The sequence below is a fragment of the Chrysochloris asiatica genome, unplaced genomic scaffold, assembly GCF_000296735.1.
Source record: "Chrysochloris asiatica unplaced genomic scaffold, ChrAsi1.0 scaffold00147, whole genome shotgun sequence".
Lineage (NCBI taxonomy): Eukaryota > Metazoa > Chordata > Mammalia > Afrosoricida > Chrysochloridae > Chrysochloris > Chrysochloris asiatica.
This window is the reverse complement of record NW_006408665.1, coordinates 4,461,401-4,482,843: the sequence shown is the minus strand read 5'-3', so window position 1 is coordinate 4,482,843 and position 21,443 is coordinate 4,461,401. Positions and strand designations below refer to the sequence as shown.

The 21,443-nt window shown below is 37.9% G+C and overlaps 1 protein-coding gene across 1 annotated transcript in view; it reads left to right on the top strand.

Annotated features, from left to right (window-relative positions):
- FBN2 (fibrillin 2) overlaps positions 1 to 21,443 on the top strand; it is a 393,529-nt gene that overhangs the window by 193,820 nt on the left and 178,266 nt on the right. The window contains exon 8 of the mRNA XM_006870689.1: positions 16,293 to 16,418. Coding sequence (XP_006870751.1) covers positions 16,293 to 16,418 — 126 coding nt within the window. The remainder of the gene's footprint in view (positions 1 to 16,292; positions 16,419 to 21,443) is intronic.

Sequence of the window (21,443 nt, the reverse complement as noted above, 5' to 3'; positions counted from 1 at the left end):
GAACCGCCAACCTTGAAGTTCAAACGACTTTGCAGTCTGACGCATTAGCCCACAGCACCACACCAGAGTCTGAGTGTGTTTCTTCCCTACAGTCTCCATCCAATACTGGTCCACTGAAAATACTTTACCCCTCTCGTTCAGGATTCTTTATCTATTTGTGTGTGTGTATATATGTATGTATGTATATATATACATACATATATATACACATACATATACACTGTATGTATATATTTACTATATATGTATATTTACTGTATATATGTATATTTACTGTGTATACACACACATACACATATATATATTTACTGTGTATATATATCTATTTCGATAAATAGATAAAGAATCCTGAATGAATTTGGAAGGGTAAAGTGTTCTCAGTGAACCAGTGTAGAAATGCAGACTGTAGGGAACAGACTCAGACTCAGAACTGAAATGCCTCAAGTTCTGCATTTCTAGAGTTTCAAAGGCCAGGTGAGGACTCACAAAGGGAAGTGCACTGAATGGTCTTGATAGGCTTTTCATTCATACACATTACCTGAGGGTGGTTGACCCCACACCTCTGGCTTAACTCTCCGAAACCTGCGACATAGGGGAGTTGTAAGTGGCCAACTATTCCTGGGATCAACAGTGAGAGATTTCAGCATTAGGAAGAATAAAGCAGTAAGCTTTAGGCTGTCGCCACACCTGAAAAACACTGAAGCCAAAATCATTCTTTCAAGAAAATGCTCAGCTCCTGACACTGTTCTAGATCATGGGTATACAGTAGTGAACCAAACAGACAAAAAGCCCTGCTCTTATGGATATTACATTATAGAAGCAAGAGAGAGACGATAAATACAGAGTTTTCACTGTTGTAAGGCTGTCAGTAAAATAAAAGTCAGATGAGGACCTATAAAATGCTAGTGGGAGTAGAATTTTAAATAGGATTGCCAGAGACAGTCTCACTGTCATGGTGATATATAAACTAAGACCTGAAGTAGGTGAGGGAGTGAACCATGGCTGTCTGGGGGGAGAGCATTCCTGACAGGGAGAGCAGCAGATGCAGTGACCCTGAGGCTGAAACATGCTTGAGCTGTTGAGGGAACATTTAGAAGGCCAGTGTGATGATGGGGTTAGAGATGCAGTGTGGGGCCATGTTGTGTAAGATGATGGTTAGGACTTTGGACTTTATTTTGAGTTTGTGCGAACCATCAGAAAAGTGGCGTGGAATATCCTGACCTCTGTTTTAAAAAAGGATGGTGACAATATATTAAGGGAACAAGAGTAGAAGTAGAGAAGAGCTGTTAGCGGGCTTTTGCAGTTCTTTTAGTGAGACTTACAGGTAGCTTGGACTTATTTGTTGAAATGGTAAGAAGTGGTTAAATTCCAGGCTGTATTTGAAGGTTGACAGTAGAAGTTATTGACAGATCAGTTGTAGGGCAGGAGAGGAAAAGAGACCAGTTCTTCCAAAGTTTCTGGAACTACAAGATTGAAGCTTCCATGAACTGAGATGCAGAACATCTGAGAGAATATATACTATAAGACAAAGGTATTGGGAGCTCAGCTTTCAGTGCATTTAGTTGAGACAGCTGTTAGACATTCAGGAAGACATTTGTATTTACATATATGAGTCAAGTTCAGGGGAGAGAAATGAAGATGGGCATTATTAACTCAAGAGTCATATAGTTGATATTTCAAGTCATGAGACTAGATGAGATCCCTAAGGAAAACCACTTGCTACATTTTGATAGAGAAGAAGTTCAAAGGAAAAGCCCTAAAATGCTTCTTCATTTAGAGGTTTAGGAAATGAGAAAGAACCAGCAAATGTGGTTGAGAAGGAAAAGTTCATGACAGTACAACTTCACTAACCAAGTAAAGCGTTTGTTGATGGTACGTGAGCTCTCCTTGTAACTATGAAAGGGATCATAATAGCTGCTGGCTAGTGAAAGGAAAGAGGATAGCAGTCATCCATGCTCTTTCCCTCACCCAGAACTTTCCAAGCCTACAATAGGTTCAAGCTGGGAAAAGAAACTTTAACTTTATGACATTTCAGAGCTATGGCACTGTTCAATTGAGTGGACATTTTGTTCATATGAAAGCAATTGTAAAATCCTGTAGGAGCTGCCTGAGATTTACTAGGATCAGGAAAGAATTGGTAAAGACAGCATGCTTCTTCTTGTAAGTTTGATTTTGCTTGTGCCTTGTTAGGATAAGCACTGGAATACAAGGTTGGTTTACACTTCAAGGTCAGCAGTTCAAACTCATCAGCCGCTTTTTGGGAACACCGTTCAGGGTCACTATGTGTCAGAACTGACTTGACAGCATTTAACAACAACAACAACAATGTGAAACTATTGAAAATACTTCCAACTTAAGGATTTATAGTTATTTCTATGGAAAAAAGTTTAATTTGCATAAATCAACAAGCAGATGCTGTGATATAATTTTAAGGAAAGATCATCCCAAATAGAAAGGCGTTTCAAAGTCTCGGTGAAGACTCCTGAAGCATTCTGGTGGCCTTGAGAATTGTCCAGGTAACTTTCTTGCCAAGAAGGAACAATTCTGTCTTTTAGCATTTCACATATGTATAGTTAATGTATCTGTGCTGTATTAGCCCTGTTATAGTACAATCCTAATGAGGGTGTTCAGTTGTTTGGTCCTCCAGGTGTTCTGTAGTCTAGCCTCAATAGCCAGTTTGAATTTAAGTCAGTGTGTACAGAGGATACCAGTGAAAAGCTGTGGTTGGATTGATGCAACATCATCACCTGCTTGAATACCTCCCTATACTCATACCCACCTCTCCACAGAATATTTGTTACATATGCAGTTAGTCTGTGTGGCTCAGTATATGTGATTTTACTTATTGAATTTAAACTTGAAGTATACGAAGGTGGAGTAGTGCTCTATTATAAGCACTGGAATACTAACTACAAGTTTGGCAGTTCAATCCCATCAGGCACACCTCAGAAGCCCCATACAGGGTCTCTAGGAGTCAGAATCTATTCCGCGGCCCTGAGCAACAACAGTATGAATGTAACCTGTCAGAAATCAACAAAAAACAAGAAAAGATAGCCAAACCAATATGAAGATAAACTTTCTTTCTTAGAATTGCACATTACACTAATGCACTCTAATTCCTTTTATGGTAATAAGTATGAAAAGCATAGATACGAATGCATATTTACATAGTAATTCTATAATGGAATATAGAACATGCTTCTTTTTCACTTGATACCATTTATTTAGAAAATAACAAACAAATTATTTATGAATACATCATTAGAATATTGATGAAAGATCAAGACTTTTTGAATTAAAATTTCCACTGCATTATGTCGAAATACATGAAAAATTATGTCAAAATACATGAAAATTACACCTTAATATACTGATATTTAACAAGAAAACTGGGAACAGAGAAGTCTAAAACCTTGTGACTTTGCCAAGTCCAAATAGTGATAGTAAATTTAGCTTTGGCATTTCCTGACTTTTGTGTGTCTGAAATTTTAGGTTTCACCTTAGCATTAAGGAAACCTTTAATCTAACTTTTCCATGTCTTAACAGTTTAAAGCATTGTAGAAGGTAGGGAGGAAAAAAGGAATAGTTTTTTCAGCGGCTGGTTTTAACAGCTCACCACTTAGTTGCTCAAAGTATTCTCCCACAAAAGCTCAGTCATCATTTTTTAATCTTCAGTACTTTAAGCTTTATAAATAATTTGGTTTTATTTGTTTTGAAAGTCCATGTTTTGAGATTCGTGTTTGTTCTCATGTCTCCTAAATTGGAACTAGTCAAAGAAAACAAGATATTTCCACCCTGAGTAAATTAGAAAAGAAGGGAAAAGGGAAATGAAAAAGACGCTGTTATTAAATGACTGTACTTCCCAAGAAATATCATTTTGGGATGCATACCAAAAATTTAAGCTCATTTTGTTTGACCATGTTATTATCCGTAACTTCTATGTACTTTGAAATAGATACAACTTTCCAATGTTAGTGTAATGGTAGAAAGCACTGAGATAGAATTCCTTCTTGTCACCATTACTTCATGCCTGAGTTGCTCCAAATGAGTGTTTAGAAGGATACAGTATTGATTTCAGGTCAAACAGGAACAATTCACTCATTACATTGCAACAGTACATAATGGCCTTTTAGGGGGAAGGAAAAAAAAATGCTATTATTCTGCCTAAGCAGACAAAGAACTCTTAATTAAAATATTCCTTTAGTGCTCATTAATGTTAACATACAGAGACTGTTTTAAATGTACTTCCTTGATCCAATAAGAAGAGAAAAGAGGGGCCATGGAGGAATAAGTAATTATAGTATAGTTAAGAAACCCCTCAAACTCACAGATACTGAGATTAGCCTGACAAATAGCAGATCTTTTCCATCAACCTAAAACATACGTCCTTCTCTTTCCACCTTCCCCTTGAACAAGTCCCCTCTTTTTTCCCCCTCTTTACCTTACACTATTAAAAAACTATTTGTCATCCATCTTTTTTTCTTCTGACTTAACTCCAGAACCTACTGTAAACTAGATAATACCCTTACCAGTCAAATGAAACTTCATTAAGATCTCTAGGTGGACTTTTCTCATTCTTTATCTCTTCTGACATTCCAGCAGAAAATATTAACTTTATATACTTGACTCCCCGCACTGGAGCTCAGATCTCTCCTAAGTTTGCTACCTTTGTGTATTCAGCCACCTACCAGCGATGTCCACTTCAGACATCTCACAGGAATCTCAAAGGCCAGACTATCCCAGACTGAGTCTTTAACTATTCCCGCTCTACCTGTACCTTGCCATCTCTCATCTACCTGATCTCAGATCGACACAACCATCCATTCTCTTTCCCAGAATACAAATCTGGATGCCATTCTTGATACCTCCCTTAGCTAACACAACCATTTATCACCAAGATGTTTGAATGGATTCTACTTCCTACGTAAAATTTTAATCCATCCATCCACTTAACTGTATTTTGACAACTGTCATTCTTCTTTTGAATTACTGTGACAGCTTTCTTTGAATCTCCCTATCGCTTATTTGTTTTATCACAATTTATTGTGTCCACTGTGATCTTTCTAGAATACAGATGAGAGCATGTCACTTCTCTGTGTAGATGCCCTTGTTGTTGTTGTGTGCCGTGGAGTCAGTTCCGACTCATAGCGACCCTACACAGGGTTTCCGAGGCTGTAAATCTTTACGGGAGCAGACCGCCTCATCTTTCTCCCGCAGAACCGCTGGTAGTTTCGAACTGCTGACCTTGTGGCTCGCAGCCCGACTCGTAACCACTACGCTACCAGAGCTCTTTCTAGTCTCATGATAAATCTCTGGGTAAAACATAATCATCCTCTGCCTACCCTTCTAGCTTCAGTTCTTTCTAAACACTCTGTGATTCAAACACATTGATATTTATTTAATTCCTGAAATAAATCATGCTTCCTCCTGCTTCTGCGTCTGTGTGTGTATTCCTCCATCTGCCTACGATGCTCCATTTCATTTTCACAGCATACTATATGCTTACTTATTTGTTAGCGTTCAGTTGTCAGTAGTCCTGGAAGCCTTTTCTTACCCTGACTTATTCTCTGTACTCCCTGTGCATTGTGGAGTTGTGTACCCATCTAGTTCATCTTCCATGCTATTCTACTGTTTTAGTGTTTGTCATACCATATTGTCATCAGGTATAATGCTAAACTCCTGGCCACCACTGCCAGCTTCTGGGAAAGGAATCCAGCAAGCCTACAGCACCAGCTCTGCACAGAGTTTAGCAATTCTATATCTGGTCCCAAAAGACTGTTTGTCTTGTATTTTGAAACCAGATGGGTCTTTTGTGTTTTTCTCTTATTCTGTGTCATCTGTCACTGTTATGTGTTTGAGCAGAAAGGAAGTACCAGACCATCTTGACTGGAAGTCAAAATCTGCATGCTTAATAAGCTGTCTAGGTGATACTTGTGCACGTTAAAGTTTTGTAATATCTGTACACTGTTTTACTCTATTTAAAAGGCTGGAGATGCCTGGCATGAACTTATTCAACCTCAAATTCTCTCTAAAATTATGGCGTCACTTTCCATTTTCCCTGCCTTTGTTGAAGTGCCTTCCCATCTTTCCAGTACAAAATGTTCGAGCTTTGCACTTAATTCCATCACCTTTCTGTACTCTTAATTCTTTGCTTAATAAACTCCTTTCTTCTTTTTCCTCAAGAGTCCTCGTCACCTGAGAATAGGGCCACTCTAAAACACATGAACACAAAGCCTCTCCTTCATCTCTTTGTTGTTGTGACAAGCCATCAACTTAACTCCAACTCACTGCCACCCTGTTTACACTGCTCAGTCATGCACTATCTGCACAGTCTGCTATATTTGAGCCTATTATTGAGTTGTTGCAGCTACTTTATCAATCGATCGTGTTAAGGGTCTTCCTCATATTTGCTCACCTTCTACTTTATGAAGCATATGTCCTTCTCCAGGGACTGGTCCCTCCTGATACACCATCCTCACTTCTGCGGAGCATTCTGGCTGTACCTCTTCTAACACAACTTTGTTCATGTTTTCTGGCAGTTCGTGGTATATTAGTATTCTTTGCCAACACTATAATTCAAAGGCATCAGTTCATCTTCGGCATTCCTAATTCATTGTCCAGTTTTCACATGTACATGAGGCAGTTGAAAATACCATTACTTGGATCAGTCACACCTTAATCCTCAAGGTGACGTCTTTGCTTTGTAACAGTGTACCCTTCATTTGTCTGTCAGTGTACCTTACTGTTTGTTGTTTACATGTTCCTGTAATGGTGGAAACTATGCCACTGGTGTTTCCAATGCCAGCAGAGTCAAATAACTGATACGTTTCAATTGAGTTTGAAGACTAAGACAGGCTAGGAAGAAGGACCTGGAGACCTACTTCTGAAAAAATTGTCCAGTGAAAACCTCCTCCTGGTACGATGCTGTAGGATTAGCACTGGACTATGAACCACAAGGTCAACAGTTCAAACTCACCAGCTGATCCTCAGATAACCCTATACAAGCGTCTATGAGTCAGAACCAACTCTACAGCAATTACCAACAATAACTTTCCTCACTGTAAAGTTTTCTTAAAGCTTGGTCTGTGCTAGCTGTCTAAAGTTGTTCCTCCCCACTTACTTATTGTTTATCTTTGTAAAATTGTCTTTGTTCTCTTAAATCTGTCAAAGCCTTTGCTATCTTTGATTACTTGATTCCTTCTTAAATATTATTCCTTAAGGTATATGTTTTCTGTTGATGCTGTACTATGTTAGCCACAAATTTAGTGACCTTAACTAACACAGACTTAGCATCTTCCATTCATAGAGACCAATGTCCACTATGGATCTGACTTGGATGAAAATAAGGAGTCAACAGAGCTGTATTCCTTTCTGGAGACTCTAGGAGATAATCCATTTACTTAACGTTACTGTGTGGCGCTGTAGGATCAGGAATCCTGGTGTGGTGCTGTAAGATCAGTACTGGATTGCTAACCCCAAGGTTGGCACTTCAAACCTACCAGCTGCTCCTTGGAAAACAGGGTCACTATGAGCTAGAACTAACTAGACAGCACATAACAACAGCAACGACTAACAACAAGGACAAACCTGCATCTCTTCCCTTGTTGCTTCCTTCCATCTTCAAAGCCAACAGCATAGCATCTTCTAATTGCACTCTGATCTAACTTTTCTGCCTCCTACCTCCACTTAGAAGGACCCTCATGATTACGTTGGACCCACTCCAAATTCAGGGTAATCTCCTCATCTAAAGGTCATCTGAATAATGACATTAATTCCCCTTTACTGTGTAAAGGAACATAATTACAGATTCCAGGATTAAGATACAGAAAATTTACATGTCTTTTTAATACTCCTAATGACTTCTTTTCTCTTATCGTCTCTTGAGTCTTTATATTTCCTTAGTAGCTATCATTAGTGTCTTTTCTTCTCTCAACATTGGTTCAGTAATGAAAATAAAGTAATGATTTTACTTTCAGAGTATTCCTTGTGTTTGTTTCTTTTCCTAGTTCCACCCTCAGTAACTAGAATTTAGATCATGCCATCAGTTCTACTATCCCTTACTTCATTTTTACCCTATCCTGTTCTTCCTTATCAGCACTGGCAGACAGCCCTGCCAAAAGTGAAATTCTGAAAATTCTCTCTCCTTGCTTAATGATCTCTGATGACTCCTTATTGCCAACAAAGGAAGGATAGAGTCCTGAGAATGGTATTCTAGGCTTTCCCATTAGCTTTCTAAGTTGTATTTTCTACTCCCTTATAATGTCCTTAGTTCATGGGAATCTGCTGTGCATTTCTCATCCATGCCTTTTTTTAGTCATATTTGACTCATATAATTCCCCTTAATAGCCTCTCTGTATTAGCCTTTCTCCCATCTCTCTGATTTTAAAGTTTGGCCCCATTCTTTAGGGTCTTTTATCCGCTACCAGGTTGGAAACCCTGTACAGGGTTGCTATGGGTTGGACCCGACTCAATGGCACTTAACAACAACAGGTCTTCCAAGAACCATTTACTGTTTTTCATAATTGAATTGCAATATATTGATCTAGCACACTGTAGGCCCTCTCCAGTGTAATTAATCGTATTATGACTCATTTTATGTTTCAGATAAGTACTAGACTGCTAATCAAAAGATTGGTGATTCAGACCCACTAGCTGCTCCTTAGAAATTCTATACAGAGTCACTATGAGTCAGAACTGATTAAACAGCACTTAACAACAACAACCTAATAAATAATAAATCCATTGAGGTTAGATTCATTTATAATTGGTATGTACCTGCTATGTGTAAAATTGAGGTCTGCATGAATTCATAAATATATAATCGATGCCCAGTTAGTATATTTATTTGATTATTAAAGGACAGACAGGCTGAGAGTTTAAAAGAATTAAGAGTATTTGCATTATTATTTTTCTTTAAAAAATTGTTTTATTTATTTAAGAAATTATACATTTTTATGACTTATTAGTTATAATCAGTAATCTAAAATTTCCATTTTAATTCTAATTTTCACTGTGATTCAGTCTTTTTCCAGAAATATTCCTTTGGTCAAGGTATATAGTACAGCTAAAAATATTTACAAAGTGGATTTTGGAGTGAAGGTTAAACAGAATAGCAGTTCAGAAATGTCACAAATATCTTACTCAGATTTAACCTTTGTACAGGAGAAACAGTATTGTAGTAAGTAAGATTCTAGGGATACAATTTGCCATCTTCCCCAGAAAGAAAAGTAGATATGAGAGAAAACTTGCATACTAATGGGCTTCGCTAAAGAAGCCTATGACTTAGCTAGATGTATAGTGAGATGTATAGTGGGATGTATAGTGAGAGTTGTGGTGTTGGAGGAGAATACTGAAAGTGGCATGGACTGCCAAAAGAACCAGTAGACCTTTTTTGGAAGAAGTGCAACCAGAGTGCTCATTGGAGGCCAAGATGGCTAGGCTTCGTCTCTCATACTTTGGACACATTGTCCGGAGAGAACAGTCGCTGGAGAAGGATGTCATGCTGGGTAAGGTGGAGGGTCAGAGAAAAAGAGGAAGACCCCCAACGAGATGGATCAGCCAGGTGACATCATTGATGGCGTCAAGTGTGGCGGCGGTAGTGAGGTTGGCCCAGGATCGGACATTGTTTCGTTCTGCTGTGCATGGGGTGGCTATGAGTCGGTTCCGACTCGATGGCACCTGACAACAACAACAACCACATAGAGTATGAATAGGAGAGAGTTTCTTTTTGAAAAACAAAAATGTTCTAAAAGTATGTTATAGTAGTAGTGGTTGAACAACTATGTTGAATACAAAAAAAAAAAAAAAAAATTGAATTTTATACTTTAAGTGGATGAGTTGTATGGTATGTGAATTATATCTCAGTAAAGCTCCTGGTGTGGCGCTGTGGGTTAATGTGCCAGATTGCAAAATCATTTGAACTGCAAGGTTGTCAGTTCAAACTCACCAGCTGCTCCTTGGAAACCCTATACAAGGTTGCTATGGGTCAGAATCAACTCGACGGCACTTCACAACAACAACAACAACAAAGCTCTGTGTGTATGTCTGTGTATGTGTGTATGTGTGTAAAATGAAATTCTGAGTACATTTAATACATACCATGCTTTCAAAACCTGAAAAAGGAAAAAACATTAATATTAAAATTTCTATCTTATTGATAGTGCCTGTGCCTTTATATGCCTTTATATAAAGCTTGAAATACATAGTAATGTATTATATTGTGCACTTAAGTTATGGATGTTCCTAATGTGACACTGTAGGATAACTACTAGACAGAAAGTCCGTTTGAATCACAAGGTCAGTGGTTTAAACCCACCAACTGTTCTCAGAAACTCTATGCAGAGTCTCTATGAGTCAGAATCAACAGCACTTAACAATAATATCAAGCAGTATGTTAATATACAGAAGTTGAGTGTATAACAATCCTGTTTGCTTTTATCTATGCTAAGAAAATACACTGGATAAACCAACTATGTATATTTCCTGGCCTTGATGGAAAGAAAGGATTCTGAAAACACTTTTTTAAAAACTAAGTTTCTTGTTTTATTAGTCCTAAATTCTCTGTAATGTAATTGTTACATGAGCTACTTTTCTGTATGATATGGCATATACATATTAGAACTGACAGTATCTCTAGGGTAATGTTCTTAGAATTCAGTGATATCTGAGATCACACTTAGCACTACTTACCAAATTATTCATTACATTCTGCTTTGAGTAAGATTTACAGTAAATGTTGTAAATGTTGGTTGACAAATATGAGGTTATGTGGTTTGGCAGTCAGGAATCTCTCAGATGGTTTTGTTTAGATTTAGTTTTCATTTTTAAAAAACCTGTTTTCAGTTTCTGAAATTAGCAAATATTTTCCAGTCTTTTTCTTTCTTTACCTTCCATGACACATTTAACAACCTTCTCCTTTGTGACAGTGTTTTTAGTCTCTGTCTTCATACTCTGCCTCTCACCTGCCTAATCTGTACTTTTGACTTTCCTATATTGGCTTTTCTCCAATGTTGTTGTTCAGTGCCTTCAAGTCAATTCCGACTCATAGCGACCCTATGTAGGGCTTCTGAGGAGCAGCTGGTGAGCTTGAATGACTGACTTTCCCTTAGATGCTAGGAGTCCTGAGATTACTCCTGAAGTACACCTTTTTAAATTCATGGGTCTCTTTACATTGTTGCAACTTCAAATGCTATCCACACACTTTTGCATATGTGTGATGAATCACAAAGTGCATGACTTAACCCTTTTCCTCTTTGCTGATTTCCATATCCAAAAGTTTAGCTGCCAGTTAGAATATCTGCCTGTTTCACTCACATATTGTAAGGAGCTCTGGTAGTGTAGTGATTACAAATCAGGCTGTGAACCTCAAGGTCAGTAGTTCGAAACTACCAGCTGTTTTTTGGGAGAAAGATGAGACTTTATGCTCCCGTAAAGATTTACAGCCTCCTCAAAAACCCTGTACAGGGTCACTAAGAGTTGGAACCGACTCCATGGCACATAACAACAACAACAACAATCTTAAGTTCACTATGTCCAAAATTCTGTTTAACCTTATAATCTATTCCTCCTGGGTGCCATTCTATTAATAGTACTGCCATCTTGTGTCTTCTTATTCAAATCTGAGCTGTGACTCCAGTGACAAAGTCCTGTCGATATTTCCTTCTTTCCCTTGATTATGTGTTCTCTTCTTCATTGTGACACCTTACCCTTCTGACTCTGTGTTGATCACTGGACTGCAAGGTCAGCTGTTCAAACTCACCAACTGCTCTTTGGAAACCCTTTACAGGGTTGCTATGAGTCAGAACCTACTCAACGGCACTTAACAACAACAAATCCACATTAAAAACAAGGATTGCCATTTTAAAGACTCAGTTTACTTATGTAATACCCTTGTTTAATTTAAACCTCATAAACTTCCCATCACCTTCAGACGAAAAGTCAAAATCCTTGGGATGGCTTTCCAGGATCCTACATGTCTAATTTAGTAAACTTATATTTCTGATCCTATAGTGCCACACCAAGGAGCTCTGGTACCTTAGTGGTTATGAATCACGCTGGGAACCGCAAGGTCAACAGTTTGAAACTGCCAGCTGTTCCGTGGGAGGAAGATGAGGCTTTCTGCTCCCGTAAACATATACAGTCTCGGAAACCTTGTACTGGGTCGCTATGAGTTGGAACCAACTCCACAGCACATAACAACAACAACAACAGTGCCACACCAGGAGCTGTGGGCTTAACACAAAGACTCAGAAATCTTATATAGGCTTGCCATGAGTCAGAAATGACTTGATGGAAGTGATTTTGGTTTTCTTTTTGAGTGTAGTGCTATAAGATCAGCACTTAACTGTGAACCACAAGGTCAGCAGTTCAAACCCACTAGCTGCTCCTTAGAAACCCTATATAGGGTCACTATGAGTTAGACCCTGCTCTACAGCACTTAACAAGAGCAACAACAATGATAGGCACTGGGCTGTGAATCAAAACATCCACAGTTCAAGCCCACCAGTTGCTCCAAGGGGGAAAGATGAGGCTTTCTGCTCCTGAGAAAATTTGAGGCCACAGAAACCATATATAGAGTCTCTATGAGTTGGAACTGCCTCAACAGCACTTAATAGCAATAAAAACAACATATCTGTACAGAGATAGATAGCCTCATCTTTCTCCAGTGGAACAATTGTAAGTTTGGATGGCTGACCATGCAGTTAGCAGCCCAGGGTTTTTCCTTATAGCACTGCTAGAACTTTAGGTCTACATAAATCAATACATTCCCCTGGCCATAGAAATCCTTTATAAGTCAAGACAGTAGAACAAAAGAGGAGGACTGTTAACACTTTGAGAGGAAAATTTTCTTCTTCTTAGAAGAGAGCCACTAGAAGGGACACCCTCTTATTCTCTAGTTTCCTAGTCAGATGTCTAAACTGAAACTGTTATAAAGCATTTTAAACCCATGAGGGAAAACAGCCTAAGCATGAAGTCAAACATGGAGGAGGTCATAGCTGAACGTTATCTCAGAGAAATTGAGCAAGAATCCATGTTGCTTCTGAACTTCCTCATATATGGTTTAAATCTTTTGGGATCAGTTTTCCTGGTATGTGAAGAGCCAAACCTCCAAACAAATATGTTTTTTAAAAGTTCAAGGGAAAGTGAGTGGAGGCACATCAGGTGCGTCAAACATAAATGGTACCGTGGAATGCATATAAAGTGACTTACCACAGTTTTTTAAAAAAAGGGCTTTGGAGTCAAATCCAACTTTTGGTGACCCCATGTGAGTCAGAATATACCTGTGCTTCTCAGGGCTTTAAATGGCTGATATATCTCCAGTAAATCACCAGGTCTTTCTTGCGAGGCATCTCTGAGTGTGCTTGTACCTCCAACCTTTTGATTAGCTACTGAGTGCATTTACTATTTGCACCACCTAGGAACTTCACCATCCAGACGTCCCTCTCATTGTTTTGACTTTGCTTTTACCCCATGGCTAGCCTTGCTACCGGGGGGCATGGTGGCTTCATCATATGGTAAGCACTGGACTGCAAATCACAAGGTCTGAGGTTCAAGCCTACCAGTGCTCTATGAGAAAAAGGAGATTCTGTTCTCTCGAAGATTTAAAGCCTGGTGGTGGTGGTTATGTGCCAGTTTCGACTCATAGCAACTCTGCATAGGGCTTCTGAGGCTATATTACAGGAGTAGAAAGCCTCATCTTTCTCTTGCAGAACCACTGGTACTTTCAAACTGCTTACCTTGAGGTTAGCAGTCTGACTCATAACCACTACACTACCAGAGCTTCTTATTTATTGCCTCAGAAACATATATGAGTGGGAACTGACTCCACAGCACTCTAACAGGCATGCCACCACTGGACATATGTGCTTATGCCTAGGCAAAATATGTTTTGTATTTGTCAGGATATTACTTCCAAATCTGATTATGACATGTGGTGTTGAAGAACAAATATTACAAAACTTCAATGTATAAATTGTTCTTAACATAAATGTTAATGCTAAATTAAAGTTGATGTATAAACATTGAACAGGAATGCATTGAAATGCAGGGTGTTTTGATGAGGGAAAAACAAAAATGCTGATTTTTCTTGCTTTTTTTTTTCCTGAAAGGGGAGGGTCAGACCCCAAAATAAATGAAAGCATTTCTGGTTTTCATACAAAATCCTTAAATACTTTACTGGGAGGTTTTTTTTTTTTTTTACATATAATTATTTTGAAGTTAACATTTTAAGATTTCATATATAATTGTAAGGAGAAATGTTAAACAATAGTTAAGAGTTTTGGTACAATAAAATGTTTAAAGCAAAACCCACAAATTTAACATCATTCCATGTGTTCTTCTGTGACCCAAATCTCCCCTACCTCTAAAAAAGAGAAAAATGTCCAACATCTTTGAATTCTCTAGTCTCTTTTTGTTGTCAGGGAGGGTCCTTGGAAGTTGTAGAGCACAAAGAAGTTCTTTATTATGAAAGGAAATGCCTGGAAATAAGAGTTAATGCTTAAATGAAGGACTTAAAGACCCTAATGTTTAAGAATGTGGATCAATCTTGGCTCCACAGCGCCTTGATTGTTGCTATAACTTTAGATGTGAGGGAGGCAAATCAGAAGGCAACTGCTGTTCTTAAGCTTTTATAGTACTTGCTCTTCAAATGTGTGCTCTTGTCTTTTTTGTCTTCCTTATCTAGAGGTGATCAGTTTATTTCCTGGTGAAAGAATACCTGTTGTAGTTTCACCTCCTTCTGAATCCATGTTCAGTTTTATTAGAATACACTGCACAAAGATCGCAACACAGGATGCAACAGGTCCTAATTTTGCACACATGGTTTCAGTTTGTCGGATTAAATCTGATGGTAACTCTTCACCGCATTAGATGCTGGCTCCTCGTGTAGTCAGTTCATGTTAAAATTGTGTTCTCTCTTGGGGAATGGATAATTTTGATTCGTCCCACTGTGTCTTTAGTGGCTAGTTGCTAAGCCTCAAATGAAGATATTATTTCAGAGAAGTCTGAATCTGGTCATTTATTTTATAAGAACATGCCAAGAAGACTCCCAAGCATATGGTTATTTCATGATACAGTGTGTAGGCAAAACTGAATTGTCAGAATAAATGTGTAAAAAAAAAAAAAAGGACCAGTATAAGAATGCAAAAAAAGGTATTGCCAAACATTTCTTTCTTTCTTTCTTAATTGTGGATTTAAATGTTTTGGTTTTATTTTTTTTTTCCTTGTCTTTGTAATAAGAATAATAATGACCTTTTATTTTCTTCATACATTTCTCTTAAAAAGTCTAACTTTGGAAAACTAAAAGCTCAGGTTTACTTTGACTTTTCAGTAATTATCTATGTTTTTAATCATTTTTAGTGGTCTTTACTATGTTCCTTAAAAAAAAAATCAAAAAAATCAGTGTAACCTACTTCTAGGCATAGGTGGCTTATTTTCTCTCATAATGACTCGTTTCCTTTAAAATGTATTAGCAATTAGCTCCCAGTATACCTAATCTCATCTTTGTTTGACTTTCTACCGCTCTCTGCTTATTGAACTAGAAGAGTTCATTAAAGCTTAAACAAATGGCCATGTTCTATGCTGTAGGGAAATTTTAAAAGAAAGTAGACCTTTCATTAATGTGAAAGGGAATAGCGTATTCCCAGTGTTCAGTAGGCTGAATGGATAAGTACTGGGAGGTACAATAGGAAAACTGGACACTTCCCAAAGCCTCCCAGGTTTTCTCTTTGCCATGTTTCTGTATTATTTTAAATTGAAGTCAATTCCCAGAACATGTAATATACCCACAATCAAATAAAAGTACAATAACATATCTCAAAGCCAAATAGAAAAACATATGTATAATTTGCCACCCGCCATTGGTTCAAATAATTAGTAGGAGAATTACCTATAAATCTTTAAATGTAATTATTCCATATTTTAAAAAGTAATTCATGACTGTGTGTAGTTTTTTTTATTAGAGATTCCAGTAGGCTAATTCCCTAGCTTATGTAGAATGGAAACGAAAACATTTAAATCTTTTCTGATTTCCAATTTAAATTACTTAAAAAAAAAGGATATAGAGTTTTGCTTTAGTTGGCCTTGTTTTACTATCATGGGAGTTTACTTTCATCTCAGTTCCCATCGATATGTGTGAGAAATTCTTTAGGGCCTGAAACAAGAGTATCTTCAGGGTTATATGATCTGACCTAATCAACCATGAGTGTTCTCAGGCTCTTAAAAAAAAAAAAAATCCCTTTTAAAAGCTGTTTAATGAAGGCCTTTCTCAATCATCTTCTTCTTTCCTTGATTAGACATCGATGAGTGCAGCATCATTCCTGGGATATGTGAAACTGGTGAATGTTCCAACACCGTGGGAAGCTATTTTTGCATTTGCCCACGTGGATATGTAACCTCAACAGATGGCTCTCGGTGCATTGGTAAGCATCATATTTTAAAAGCACAATACACTGCTTCTTTATAATGACAGAACAGCCCAAACAGGTATGAAGATGGCAACAATTATAAAGCCATTGGGGGAATGACTGAAAGAATTGTTTCAAATAAATGGTACCATGATTGAGGGATTGATAGACCAGGTGCTCTTTAAAAGAAAGACTTCAGTTTCAGGAGTCATCTGGGTTTGTTTTCTGTTGTCAAAGCCATGTTAGAAATGAAGAAAGACTTCCTCAAGACATTACATTAGAGACACAAAGACATGAGAAAGACTTTTTAAAGCTACTTTGGGTAACACACTGTAATAATTAAAGATTCTTTTTTGTTGTGAATCATGAATGCAAGTCAATATTTTATTTACTTGCAGATTGTTTATTGTAGCTAAAATAGTTTTGCAAAAAGAATGTGGCACCTTTCATTGTGTGTTTTGAGCATACTCAAATTAAAGCCAAATATATTTTTATGTTCTCCTGTGTTTGTTTATAAAGATGAAACAAAACTTTTTGGTTATGGTACAGCAATTCCATTTTTGGGCAAGCCTTTGACTTCTCTTTTATGAGCACAAAGATTACAAAATGTCCTTTCGTGCATATTTGTGGCATAGTGAGCTACCATTTAAATGATGCTTGAGGCTTGTCATTTCTGGTTTCAAACTGAAAATAGCTAAAAGAGAAGGAGAAAGATGCACATGTCCTTAGGAGCCCTAAAGACTCATGTGCTGCAGGAATCAGGGAAATTACATTAACACCTAAAAAGTACAATTGTTTGGTCTATTAAAGGGCAACAGTCTGCACAATGACAATCTCCCACTTCTTTCAGGACAATGTGTCAATCCATTGATGGCGCCCAAGTGAACTGACAATAAGCTTAGAAAGAAGTCTTCTTGCAGTTGTTGGTTGCCGTGAAATTAGCACTGACTCATGGTGACCACATGTCCTTATACAAGGGAGCTTCAAAAAGTTTGTGGGGAAATTCTGTTCCTTTTTAATTCCATATTAGCATAACAGACCAAAACATTGCCCATTCCTTTATCATTTTTACTATCGTTGATATGTTTGAATCCAGTAACAGCTACTGTGTGTGTATTCTGATTGCATTCAAACTGTGATTGCTTGTCTTCTAGCCCTATATAACCTGTTGTGATCCATAGGCTGGAGGTCCTAGACTACCAAGAAACGACCTGTAACCTGAATTCATTTGATAACATGTACTGTTACGCCACACTGTGGTAGCTATGGACTCCAGGTGTGGTGCTGTAGGATCAGCACTGGACTGCAGACCACAAGATCAGCTATTCAAACCCACTAGCTGCTGCTCAGAAACCCTATACAGGATCACTATGAGTCTGAATTGACTCGATGGCCCTTAATAATAAATGTTAGCTATGACCATCCAGTAGTAAGCATGGAAATGTAGCTGCTTCATTCAGAATACTGTATTGTCATCAGAAACAATATAGAAGAGCAGTAGTTGTAGAAGACATGTAAGAAACAGTAATTGTTACAGTAAGAATAACAGCTATTATTTATGAAATGCATATTATGTATAAGGCACCTCATTGTGTTTTGCAGCCTCAGACATACCTCTAACCTCTCTATTCTTTAATTTCTTCAAATAAATGTTCAGTAAAATATTCTTATTATTGTCCTGAGTAGTAGGAGTTTTTAGATGAAAATAGCAGAGTATGACATGCCGTAGGTATCCCTGGGTAGTGCGAACTATATACAAGCTCAACTACTGGCTGAAAGGTTGCAGGTTTGAACCCACCAGAGGTGCCTTGGAAGACAGCCTAGCAATCTGTTTCCAAAAGGTCACAAACTAGAAAATCCTATGGAATACTTCCACTCTGTCTGCGTGGGGTTGCCGTGAGTCAGGATGAACTTGACATCAACTGTTAACAGCGTCATGATACGCCAGGCATTGATTTAATGTATTAATACATATAATACCATAGTTCTCTGTGAATGATGTAATTATTCCATACTTACAGATGAAGGAATTGAGGTTTAGAGGAATTAAGTGCTTTGCACCATGTTACACAGCCAATAAAAGGAACCAGGTTCATACCTAAGCCTCTCTGTATATGCTGTGGCTATGCTACTGTGGCAATTCACTGCTTACCTATCTGCCTGCCTGGCCTGTGTGGTTCCTTCTCCACCACATTTACAGCCTGCTTTGAGAATAGAATATTCATTTGGAGCTTTGTTTTCCTGTCTTTGAATGAAAATGATATGTTCTTTATAGGAGAGTTGAATTTCCATCTTGCATTAAGTTTATCCCTTTTACTGAAATGTTGTTGTTGTTAAGTGCTGTCAATTCAGTTCTGACTCATAGTGACTCTGTATAGGGTTTCCTAGGAGTGATGGGTGAGCTTGAACCACCAACTTTACAGTTCAAACCGACCTTTCAGTCCAGTGCATTAACCCACAGCACTGCACCAGGACTCCTATATTAGGAGAAATATGATATTTTTATATTAGGTGAAATATTCCTATATTAGGTGAAATTCCTATATTAGATGAACTATAGTTGTTGTCGAGTGCTGTTGAGTCAATTCTGACCCATAGCGACCCTGTATAGGGTTTCCAAGGAGCAGCTGGTGAGTTTGAACTGCCGACCTTGCAGTTCAAATGGCTTTTCAGTCTGGCATATTAACCCACAGCACCACACCAGAACTCCTATTAGGGCTGTACAAATGAACAACTTTACTATTCATGGGGTCAGTGTTGACTATTGACTGATTCCATGGTGAGTCTGATGCGTTCAATTTAATTTGGCAACCTGATGACTAAAGAATTGAAAAACAGTGGAACTACCTATACTTCATTTGATCTCCTTAAACTGTATAGGAAAATAATTTATGCAGGCACACAACAGCATCAATATGGAACATGCACAGACTTAGCTCTTTTGAGCTCATATTGGGCATCTGTCAGCTTCATGACTTAGACCCTGGCTTTAGGAAACTTGAGAATATTCTAGAAGTAGGGATTAGATAGAAGTGGGTATAGTATTGTTCTGGATATACCAAATAAGATACTGTATTTGTTTGGTAGGCAGTAAGGACAAATTGAAGACTTTTCATAGTAAATTGGAAAGAAGAAAGAGGAGAAAAACTAGTTGTTGTTAAGTGCTGCCAAGTCAGTTCTGATTTACAGCGACTCTGTACAGGGTTTCCAAGTAGTGGCTGGTGAGCTTGAACCACAGACTTTGTAGTTCAAGCTGACCTTGCAGTCCAATGCATTAACCCACAGCGCCACACCAGTACTCTAGTTAGGAGGCAGAATATGTCATATTAAAGGTTGACGTGCTACATTAAATTTATAAATTATTTCTTTGTTTGACTAATCAAAGTGTGTGTTTACTTTTTTTTTAATTGAAAAGCAGCAGCAGGTTCTTCAGTATACTTAGAACATTGGGATCAAGAGTCTCATGGTGGTTCTTCAGTGTGAGATACTTTCATTAGGATATAATTATGATAAACTTGCTATAGCATTCCTCTCTAAATAAAGTATCAAGTGTTTAATCAGGATATTCAAAACCTTTAAAATCCTGACCTTATCTGTATTCAAGACTCATTTCCAATGACTTCCTACCATACCCACATTTCATCCATGTCAAACACACTATCATACTGTCCCTTTGCCTGAAGCATCTTTATTTCCCCTTATTTGTCACTTTAAGTAGGAATCAGATATCTCATTTATCTGATTTTGTAGCCATCTCTTTTATCTTTTTGTAGCCATCCCTAGCTAACCTCACTGTATTATAGTGAAATGTGCAAAGACCTGGACTTGAAATTAAAAGGGAAGAACTCACTCAATATTTCTCAAGCTAAAACAACTGAAGAAAAAAATTAAATCTGGGGTTGCCGTAAAGAAGGTCTCTATGGGCCGAATATTATACCAAAAAGAATGGATCGATGTTTAACCACTTCAAGATCAAGAACCAATGGAATTGGAGGAAAAAGTCCAAACTGCACTGAAGGCATTTTGGGGGTGGGGATGGGCAGAAAAACTCCAGGAATTGATGGACTACAAATTGAAATATTACAACAAACTGAAGCAGCAAAGGAAACACTCACTAATCTATGCCAAGAAATTTGGAAGACAACTACCTGACCAACTGATTGGAAGACATCATGTTTGTATCCATTCCTAAAAGAGTTGACCCAATGGAATGTGGACATCATCAAACATTATTATTACTATCACATGCAAGTAAAATTTTGCTGAAGATAATTTATAAACATTTGTAACAGTACATTGACAGGAAACTGCAAGAAATTCAAACCAGATTCAGAAGAGGACGTGGAGCTAGGGACATCCTTACTGATATTAGATGTACCTTCGCTAAAACAGAATACCAGAAAAAATACTTACATATGCTTTATTGACTATGCTAAGGCGTTCAACTCTGCAGATCTGGAAAAGCTGTGGAAAACAACTTCAAAGAATGGATATTCCAGAACAATTAATTATGCTCATGAAGAACCTGTTCATAGACCAAAAAGCAGTCATTCAGATAAAACAAGGGATACTGAGGGGTTGAAAATCAGGAAAGGTGGTATCAGGGTTGTATCTTTCCCCCATACTTATTAAATCTATATGCTGAGCAGATAACCCCAGAACTGAGCTATATGAAGAGGAACATAGCATCAGAATTGGAAGAAGGCTCACTAACAGCCTGTAATATGCAGATCTTACACCCTTGCTGGAAGCAAAGAGGACATAAAATACTTACTGATGAAGATCAAAGGCCACAGCCTTCAGTTTGGGTTGTACCTCAATGTTTAAGAAAACAAAAATCCTCACCATTGGACCAATAAATAACATCATGATAAGGAGCGAGAAGATTGATGTCAAAGACATCATTTTGCTTGGATCCACCATTAACACCCATGGAACCAGTAGTTAAGAAATCAAATGATGTATTGTGTTAGGCAAATCTGTTGGAAAAGACCTCTTTAAAGTGTTCAAGAGCAAAGATGTCAGTTTGAGGACTAAGGT